Source organism: Corvus moneduloides, chromosome 1, assembly GCF_009650955.1.
Source record: "Corvus moneduloides isolate bCorMon1 chromosome 1, bCorMon1.pri, whole genome shotgun sequence".
NCBI classification, from domain to species: domain Eukaryota; kingdom Metazoa; phylum Chordata; class Aves; order Passeriformes; family Corvidae; genus Corvus; species Corvus moneduloides.
The window spans coordinates 98,605,740-98,615,657 of NC_045476.1; the positions used below are offsets into that span (position 1 = coordinate 98,605,740).

The 9,918-nt window shown below is 47.9% G+C and overlaps 1 protein-coding gene across 2 annotated transcripts; it reads left to right on the forward strand.

Annotated features, from left to right (window-relative positions):
• Nucleotides 1–618: 618 nt before the first annotated feature.
• Nucleotides 619–7,640, forward strand: IRX1 (iroquois homeobox 1). Of its 2 annotated transcripts, none has more exons than XM_032119738.1 (5): nucleotides 619–901; nucleotides 1,719–2,018; nucleotides 4,618–5,632; nucleotides 6,218–6,290; nucleotides 6,665–7,640. In XM_032119738.1, the coding sequence occupies exons 1-5, from the start codon at nucleotides 893–895 to the stop codon at nucleotides 6,720–6,722; spliced, it is 1,455 nt and encodes a 484-aa protein (XP_031975629.1). In that variant the 5' UTR covers nucleotides 619–892; the 3' UTR covers nucleotides 6,723–7,640. The 2 variants fall into 2 exon arrangements, with proteins under 2 accessions (XP_031975629.1, XP_031975639.1); XM_032119748.1 differs by lacking the exon at nucleotides 619–901 and adding an exon at nucleotides 1,222–1,561.
• Nucleotides 7,641–9,918: the final 2,278 nt, after the last annotated feature.

Below are 9,918 nucleotides of genomic sequence, written 5' to 3' on the forward strand. Positions count from 1 at the left end.
GGGCCCAGCCACGTCGGGGAACTGGACGACACTGCAGGCAGGGCACAGCTGTGACAACCCGTCTCCCTTAAGGCGGCCAGATCCCTCGCAGAGGAGTCCTTTGTCTCCCGTTGTACCTTCCACCCCTCTCCAAGGGGAAAAGAAGAACAGGAGAGGAAAAAATCCCTTCCTTTAATCATTGTTGTTAATGATCATAATGGCAAGAGCTCGTTTTGGTCCTTTCGTGTGTGCGTTCCCGGCTCCCCCGTCCCTCTCCCCTTTTTTCCCCCCCGATGTGTTTCCTTCGGTCCCAACTGAAACGGGAGGATGGAAGTTTTGACAACCTACAAGACACTCTGTTTCCCCCTACCCCCACCCCCGCTCGGGGGCGAGGGCTGGGGGTCTTCTGTGCCCCTCGGCATACATGTCGAGGTTGTTGATTTGCGGGATTATTTATTTCCAGTATTCCGAGAACTGTCGCAATGCCTATGATAATTGTCCCTGAGTGTCAATCCGTCGGCAGGGCATGAGGAGGAGAAAGGGCGGCGGGGAGGATCGCATCGCTGCGGGTCTTTTTTTTTTTTTTTCCCTCCATTTTTCTTTTTCTTTTTCTTTCTTTTTCTTTTTATTTCTTTTTTTTTTTTTTTTTTTTTTAACTAAAGATTCTTCTGGGAAGTACTGTTAGGAGCCTTTTGACTTTCAGCAAAGTTGCGCATATGTGTTCGTGTATGAGTGGCGTTTGTGGGTTGCTGTAGAGAAATCGCATTTATTTATTTATTTATCTGCCCTTTTTTTTTTTTTTTTTTTTTTTTGTAGTGGCAAATTGTTACAAGTCGCATGGCTGCAGAGCCCCCTTTTCCTCTCACTGCCACTCTCGTTTGTTCCTGAGTCCAACGACGACAAGGGGGACTCAATGTTAAAGGTGGAAAAAAAACCAGCAACACAGTTGTTTTTGTTAAAAGGGGACACACTAAGGCTGCGAAACAGCAAAACCCCAATGTTGGACAGCTGTAAAATCGTGTAGACAGGTTGTCATACAGCAGTGGGGGCTTTTCTGAAAGGAGCCCATTGCTAAACATTAAATACACTCGGAGCAGAGCACAGCAGCTGCGCGGACACACGCACACACACACGCACACGCAGCTCCGAGCCCAGCGGCCCGGGCTGGGCTGCGCACCACGTGCTGCGCCGAGGGGGGCGGCGGGGCGGGCGGGGGGCGCGGGGCGGTGCTTGCAGCTCAAGTGGGTGCCAATCAAAACATCAACTTCAAATTGTATCTGAAAGATCAGCCTAGGACCTAAGGGCAGACACATCAGTTGGAGCTCAATTGTTGATCAGATCACATCTAAGGGATTTAGGAGCACAGAAGAGCCGAGATTTGAGGAAAGACACCCCACTGAATCCTGCCACACTCCTCCTCCTCCTCCTCCTCCATACCTAGGGTGCAATATATACCTGACAGAAAGAAATCAGAACGAAAAAAGAAAAATATCGGCTCGATTTCTTTTCGCCCTGCCTGACTCCAGTAAGAGAGGGGGGGAGGAAAAAAGAAAGAGAGAGAGAGAGATCCAGAGAAGCCCGGGTTTGTTCCGCTCCCCTCCCCGGCTCTTCAGCAGGCTCCCTCCTCCCCCTTTCTCTTTTTTTTTTTTTTTTTTTTATAATTCCTTCCCCCCCCCCCCCCCTCCTTCCCCCCTCCTCTTTTTTTTTATATCTCTGCCGCTTCTTGCTGCTGCCGCCAGTGCTGCTGCCGCCGCCTCTGTGCCCGCGCCCCGGAGATGTCCTTCCCCCAGCTGGGCTACCCGCAGTATCTCAGCGCCAGCCAGGCGGTGTACGGGAGCGACCGGCCCGGGGTGCTGGCCGCCGCCGCCGCAGCCGCCGCCGCCGCCGCCGCCGCCTCGGGCCGGCCCGCGGGCGCCGAGCTGGGCAGCGGCTCGGCCGCTGTCACCTCGGTGCTGGGCATGTACGCCAGCCCCTACAGCGCCCCCAACTACAGCGCCTTCCTGCCGTACACCGCCGACCTCGGCCTCTTCTCCCAAATGGTGAGTGAGCACCGCGCTGCCCCCCGCGCTTGCCCGGGCCCACCGAGCGCGGCCGCGGCGGCCGGGGGAGCCGGGGGCGGGCGGAGGCTGCGGAGCCCAGCGCGGGGGGCGGCGGGGCGGCTGCGGTGGCGGCTCACGCCCGGCGCGGGGTCCGCCGCGGAGAGGGAAGCGCGACTGTCGACGGGTCTGCGGAGGAGAGTGGGGCTGGGGGTCGCGGACTCCGTCTGCAGGCGAAGCCCCCCATCCTCCTCGTCGCTCCAAGCCGAGAAAAACTCCTCCGAGTTTTTCTTGGCGGTGGAAGGGCTAAGCAGGGCTCCTGCCTCCGTATTGTCGGCTTTCCCTAGCAACTCGGCTTTTTTTTGTTTTCTTTTCTTTCCTTGTTGTTATTGGTGTTGTTATTGACGGGTGATATTGTCGGTCCTGCTGTTTCGCTGGGCTTTCCAGCGCGCTCCTCTTTCCGCTTGGTACTTTTCTTTGCCGCCGAGCAATAAACAGGTTCCTTCCGAAAGGCCAAAATGTCGGTACCTGGGGCACCCGTTTATTTCAAGGCATTTTCCTTAAGCCTTGAAAATGTCCCGTTCTGTTCCCTGAACTTTTCATACTCTGATTATGGCGGGTATCATAGATGGGATTTGCATGAAGCGAAAGAGGGCATCTACATCCCATTACAGGCATCGGAGCAGAACGGCATATCGGCGTTAATTCAAAGAGAAATTGTCGTCACCCAGACTGTCCTTGGGATCATTTCACATTTTCTTAAGAACGTAATAGATTAGAAAGCGAAACATATATATATTTTTTTAACTAACTGTTTTTGTATCCGGTGTCGTTGAAGCGTTTTCGTTGCTGGTATTACCAAAATTCTCGGCGGCGCTACGCATAGGTTCCACTTCATTCTCCAAATGTCCCTCTTTTCTCTCCCCCTGACACATAAAAGTGTGAATATTTATAACCGAATGCATGCAGTGCATAACTTCTTTGGGTTTTTAATACATATATGTAGGCAAGTAGGAAAACACGCTGTTGAACAAGGGACAGCGTTTGAAAACAGAACATTTTTGTGCTGCAAACATTTCCTACAAAGTGACTTTTAATAGCATGCATTTCCTACTTTTTCTTTTTTTTAACCTTGATTTTGGAAATGCAGTAAAAGTTGAGACAGAAGCAATGAGTGATTTACAAGTGGCTTCTTCAAAAGAATTCCCAACAGAGTTTACACAAAAAATATCATTTCAGCAACAATAACAAAAGACAGCAGAATAAAGGGAGTGCAGAAAGCCTACTCTGTAACACATTACAAAAATTACATCGGGCTACTCTTTGTGTATAAGCGGTGTCTCTGAAATTAAAATACATGATCCTTCTTAACTGTTTGACAAAGTTTAATTAGTTTCTTCACAAACATTATTGAAGAGGTCCTTTTCTAAGGCTGACATAAATTATGACATAGTAATACTAAGAATGTATTTCTGGACTAGGCAAAAAAAAAAAAAAAAAAGGAAAAAAGGCAAGATCGTAATAGAAGCAATAAAGAAAGAAAACTGCTTGAAATGTTAGCTATTTTGGAACAGTTCCCATTCCTTCTCCCAAAGTATTCTGGTATTTTATTACAGTGATTTACCATGACGGTGATATTTTGAAATAAATCCTAAATTTCTGAACATTTGTAAATCAAGAACTAAAATATTAGGTTAATATCTGGACAATTTGCAGTAATAATGAGGCCTAATGAGGTTGCTAGAAAGATAAAATGGTATTTACCAAAACACCTGATGGGATAATTTGACTTGCTGTGTTTTACTACTGATGATAAAAAGAATATTGATTGCAAATAAATCACCGTCTCTAAACGCTTGTAAACAACTTGTGTTTGCTCTGGCCAGATCAAAGTAAAACTTATGACACAAAGTGTCTACATATTCATATTCTACAATGCGTGGATCAGTTTTCCTTCCAGAGTTTAAAGGCTCTTCTAACAGTTAGAAGTTAATGTTTTACTTCAGAATCTTGGTGTATGATTTGGGGAGCAGGGGTGGTGGTGTTGACTTGTGTGTGGAAAATCTTTTACGTTATAAGTCTCTCGGTACTGAAGTTGTGCATTCATCTCCCCAGTCTCGTCTCACTAGGAGCAAAAATAAAGAATGCTCTGCATGCATTTCTAACATCCTCCTGGATACTTTGCAGATAAATGCGACGCTGTGCACGGGCATTAGTTTGTAACTGCGGTGAAGTACCTGTTTTATGTGCCTGATAATTTCAAGGGCACAGTAAATTGTCTTGCCGAGGCAAAGGCGAAGTTGATGCGTTTCCATCGTTTGATTTGGTTTGGTTTGCGGAGAAAATACAATGTCTGTCAGAGCCCCGCTTAGCACCTCTCTTTCCTTTCCCCGCAAGAAGGGGGAATCATTTGGGAACACCTCTCTGTCTTGACCTAGATGTGAAGAGCCTGGAGCAGGGAGGGCAGAATTTGGCTGTGAAGACCCTTTGCACCACTGAAAGGCGTATTCCGGCTCCCGGAGTAGCCTATTCAGGTCTGTTAGAGACGCTAACGAGATAATTGATGTGCTTTTTCCTCTCCGCTTGTCTGAATGTGTTGCAGGGCTCCCAGTACGAGCTGAAAGATAATCCGGGTGTCCACCCTGCTACCTTTGCTGCCCACACTGCCCCTGGCTATTATCCCTACGGACAGTTCCAATACGGGGACCCGGGGCGGCCCAAAAATGCCACCCGGGAGAGTACCAGCACCCTCAAGGCCTGGCTCAACGAGCACCGCAAGAACCCCTACCCCACCAAGGGCGAGAAGATCATGCTGGCCATCATCACCAAGATGACCCTCACCCAGGTCTCCACCTGGTTCGCCAACGCCCGCCGGCGGCTCAAGAAGGAGAACAAGGTGACCTGGGGCTCCAGGAGTAAAGACCAAGAAGATGCAAACCTCTTCGGGAGTGACAATGAGGGGGACCCTGAGAAGAATGAAGATGATGAGGAAATTGACTTGGAGAGCATAGATATAGATAAAATCGATGAGAATGATGGGGAGCAGAGCAACGAGGAAGAGGAGGAGAAGCCTGAGCTCCTGAGACAAAGCAGTGAAGAGGAGCACTTGGAAAAGGAGAAGGATTTGGCACTCTCAGGCTCTGAAGGGCTGAAACCCAAAGACGCTCTGGCCATGGTGAAGGAGGCCTCTGACAATAGCACGAGAATCATTAGTCCTGGGGGACCGAACAATTTACAGATGCCATCTCACAGCAAACCCAAGATTTGGTCTTTGGCAGAGACGGCAACCAGTCCTGATGGTGCCCTGAAATCTTCTCCTCCTCCACCCCCTCCTCCCCAGGTTAACCACACTTCTCCTCAGATCCAGCACCCTGCTTTTCTCCCTAGCCATGGACTCTACACATGCCAGATTGGCAAATTTCACAACTGGACTAATGGGGCTTTCCTTACTCAGAGTTCCCTTCTAAACGTGAGGTCCTTTTTGGGAGTAAATCACCACCACGCTGCTCATCACAATCATCACCTCCAGGCCCAGCAACAATCTTCTGTTTTAACAGCAACCCTGGGCGCCCTAAGCAGCGAAAAACCTTCAGAGAGGACCAGTCCCAAACACATAGGTAATTAATGCATCAGGCTTCCACCTCTCCCTCCACCCCCAACACATGCACGTGAACTTCTCCTTGAGGAATGGTGTCACACTGGTGAAACTGATTGCTTTTAACGGAGCTACAGTTTACTCTTGCGCTGATTTCCGGCCCCCCACCCAGCATGTTGGTCACATATACTAAGCACATTTCACGTGGCCTATTACATCCACACCCTATACGACCATCAGGTAAGATCGAAATGCAGGAAGGGCACGGTGAAACATATAGGTTTGAGATTTCCTTCCCTCCATCATGACCCTCATCTCCCAATAATTTCAATGACAGTAAAAAATGTGTCAAGAAAAGCTTGCAGACTACTAAAATACTGAAAGTAGGGTGTAGCGCTGTACACACATACACATATATCTACACACATCTGAACAGGAGGGTGAGAGGGAAGGGTGTTCTCTGCAAAGTATCGAGATTTGTACTGTTGTTATTCTAAAATGGTTCTCCTGTTTTTGTTTGGCTTTTTTTCTTTCTTCTTTTTTTTCTTTCTGTTTTTTTTTCTTTGTTTTGTTTTGTTTCTTTTTTTTTTTATCTGTTTCCTTCTAGAAAGAGAAAATGTACCAAGAACTGACTCCCCACCCCAGCCGCTAAAATCGCCCTTCCAGCCTGTCCGTGACAAGTGAGTTTGTTTGTTTTCACTCTAGGAATGTTACTTATGTGAAACAGAGTGTTTGAATAATAAAGACTAATTATAACACCTAATCATCACCATAGTAATACATACAGACAATGAGAACAGCACAGGAGTTGCTCTAATCTTTTCAAACTTAGACTAAATTGCAATTGTATATAGCCAGACTGTAACTTTTCTAAAACTTAACAGATCTCAAAGATCTTGTGCTAATTACACCAGTGACAATGATTTTTTGTGTGATTATCTATTACTAATATGCTATCGCAATAGACAGGCAATTAAAAAAAAAAAAGATTTTTTTTCCTGAAAAATTGTTACGTCTTTTTTTTTTTTTTTCTTCCTCCCTTCCCCCCCTGCAGCTCTTTGGCTCAGCAAGAGGGAACACCGAGAATTTTAACAGCTCTCCCTTCTGCTTGATTAAATGATTTGGTGAAAAAATATTACAGAGACTGGTATTAAGGACAGAGAGAGAGAGAAAAAAGGAAACGGTATAAGTGACTTCCATCAATCTCTTTTTGCAATAAGGTGGTGCAAATCCATAAAAGCGATTACACAAATCTGTAGATGGATCCCCCTCCTCATTGTACCATTTCAGATCGTGTTATTCTAACCATTCTTGGATTATTTGTTTGGTAAATGTTTCCCATGTGTTTGTGGTTTTCTTTTTTCTGTATATAGAGTGATTTCAGATTGTAAATAACACGTCAGCAAAACTTGTCTAAATCATATATTTTTGTCTAATAAACTAAATGAAATTATGAGCTCTCTTCAGGTATGTATTCTGTTGCTGCAGATCTTATGCATATATTGCAAATCTATTCGAACTTTTATCATTTGTTTTCTAAAAAGTCAAGTCTCCTCCTTTGGGTAACTGAAACTTAAAGTAGCAAGTCCAAGGTATTTTGCCGAAAACAATCTGTGAGCTTCCTTTTTCATACACGCAAATTTAAGAAGTGAAGCTGGCTCTTGCCTTAGTAATATTAAAGTTATTTTTCCAATTGTGTTGAATCAGATGTGTCCTGTAGTATCCATTTTCCAGACATAAATGGACCTGACTTCCACTTATGTTACAAAATAGTTTCTTAAAATTGAAAGGGACAAGTTTTCTCACATTTTCCTAGTGTATAACTTTGCTGTCCAAACTGGTTGCTAAATTGGATCAAGAGCTTTAGTGCTTTGGTATATATTCCAGCCCAAGACAAAAAAAAAAAAATCATAGTTTAGGGAAAAGAATTATTTGTAACGATTTGCGCTTGGAATAAACACAGAGGAAATATGACAGTGAAAGATGTTTTCCTGTGAGATTAAACACAATTTAGCAGGACAAAAAAAAAACCAAAACCAGGCAGCTCTTGCACATCTTAGAAGAAAGTTTTACGATTCCTATCTGCTGGTTGAAAATAGACTGAGAGACAGGATCTATCGTTTTCTAAAGGCATTAATGTTCCAAAGACTGTCCGTTAAAATGTGTAATATTTTGAGTGTTTATTTCTTTTTTTCCTCCTAAATGAGAACACTGAATGAGCATTGAGGTGCTAATAAGATACCAGATGGTTGTTGGTGGTGGAAAATGGAAAGAAGCAGCTGGGAAAGTCATTAAGAAATAATGCGGTGACGCCCTATCCAAACTAAACCAACCTCAAACCAGGACTTGTCGGAAACAAGATGAGATTTTTCAAATAAAATATTAATAAAATTCTTGTCAGAGATCAGAATATTGATCTTGATTTAGCTGCAAAATCATCTCAGTCAAAGAACAGCCTCGGTAAACTTGGCTTAGAGATCTGTTGGCAAAGCTGTGGAGGCGGAGGGCTCCTACATTTTGCGTTTTTCTGATGGAGCAGAGAAACAGGTCAGGCAAAATAGATTTTGTGTGGGATATCTGAAAGAGAGTCTCTGGAAAGAGACTGATTTTTGACATCCTACAGTTCCCAGCACACCATCAAATAGTTTGGTTTTTGGCTTTTAGTTGTTTCGGTGTATTTTTTTCTACTTTTCTCAAATCACAGACAGTCTCGCGTTGGTAATTGTTGGCAACTGTTCCAACAAAAGCGAAAATTGCACTTTTTACCAAACTAGAGTAACTTAGCCTTTGGGGAGAGGGAAGACGTATTTAAAAATAAAAAAAAAAAAAAAAAAAAAGAAAGAAAAAGTTTTCAAGCGTGTAGAGCATAACGGTGCGTCAGGTCAGTGCTGGTGTAAACCTGATGAAATTGCTGTCTCTTTCATATCAATTCAGATGAAATCGCCTCAGTCCCGCACGGGCTGCCCCGGTTCCCAAATTCCTCTCGGGGGACGCGGCCGACCACGAGCAACCCGGCCGTCCGGGGTACAGCCGGGGACCAACCGCTTGGCTGTTACGGACTGGCTCCGCTCCTCCAAGGTGGACATGGCACCTAAAAGGCGCGCCGGGATGCTCTGCGAGGCGGAGCGAGCGCGGCGCTGCCGATCTGTCCTGGGGGGAGCGGAGCGGGGATTCCTGTGTGGCGCAGGAACGTCAGCAGGGACTTGAACTGTGGGGAGAGGAGGGCAGTGAGTGTGTGCGCGCCTCGCCTGTCCGCCCGTGAGCGGGAAGCTCGCTCTGGGAGCGCCGTCGGGCCGGGCGGTGCCGAGCGGTGCCGGGCGGTGCCGAGCGGTGCCGGGCGGTGCCGAGCGGTGCCGAGCGGTGCCGAGCGGTGCCGAGCGGTGCCGAGCGGAGCCGCGGGGCGCGGGCCGCGCTTTGGGCAGGCTCGCAGCGCCCTCTGTGGGCGGCGGGCGGCGCCCTCCCCGCGCCCGGCCCGCGGCTCCGCTCGGCTGGGGCGGAGAGCGGGAGGCTGCCCGCCTTTAACTCAGCCAGAAAGCCAACAGCATCCTCCGGAGTGCGCTTCCAGTTTTGATTATCCTCCGGAGAGCGATAATTCCCAGTAGTTATCAGGCTGGCAGTTCTCCTCCTTTGGAAGCCTCAGCATCTCTAGAGCTGACTCTGTTGAAAAACTGGATTTTTCTTTCTCATCTGCTTATTTGAATTTCCCACCCCTTCCCCCCCCCAGTAACGCTAACAACCCCCAACCAGCTGAAGGTGCTACCGGGAGCGGGGGACGATGAATGAAACCCCTCGGGGTCAGCACCGTTCCGTCTTTCCTCACCGCGCCCAGAGCATTTGCCGGGGATGGGACGAAGCACCCGACTCCTGCCTCCCCTACGACTGGCGAAGGCGGGGGCGGCCTGGGAGCTGCATGCCGACTGCGGGAGGAGCGCGCCCAGGGCTGCGGGCTGCCTGCTCGGACGGAGCGTGCTTGCGCCACTCCCAAAGCTTTTGGACAGGAGAGCAAGTGGCTTCCCCTTAGAAAAGGGAAAACCGAAAAGTCCTAAGGCCAGCTGAGAACAACCGTGTTGTTGAAGCCAGAAAAGCTCCGGCGTGGCAGCGTGCCTCCGTGCCCTCGAAGGCCGCTGCCTCAGCCTATTCGGCACCTAGGGGAGAGGGGTGATCCCCTTCCCCTGCCCCGCAAGTCACAGTGAGGTGGCCATTTCTCCTGCAGGAAGTTTCAGAGAGAGAGCACGTGTACGAGTGGTCATTGCGCTACCGCACGGAGCTCTCGGAGGCTGCCGGGGTGCGGTGCGGGGCTCGGGCCGG

What these genes read in the sequence shown, in the direction of transcription:
- IRX1 (XM_032119738.1), top strand. An exon ending in TCGGCCTCTTCTCCCAAATG is followed by an intron (nt 2,019 to 4,617) that starts GTGAGTGAGCAC and finishes AATGTGTTGCAG; the next exon opens with GGCTCCCAGTACGAGCTGAA. An exon ending in GACCAGTCCCAAACACATAG is followed by an intron (nt 5,633 to 6,217) that starts GTAATTAATGCA and finishes GTTTCCTTCTAG; the next exon opens with AAAGAGAAAATGTACCAAGA.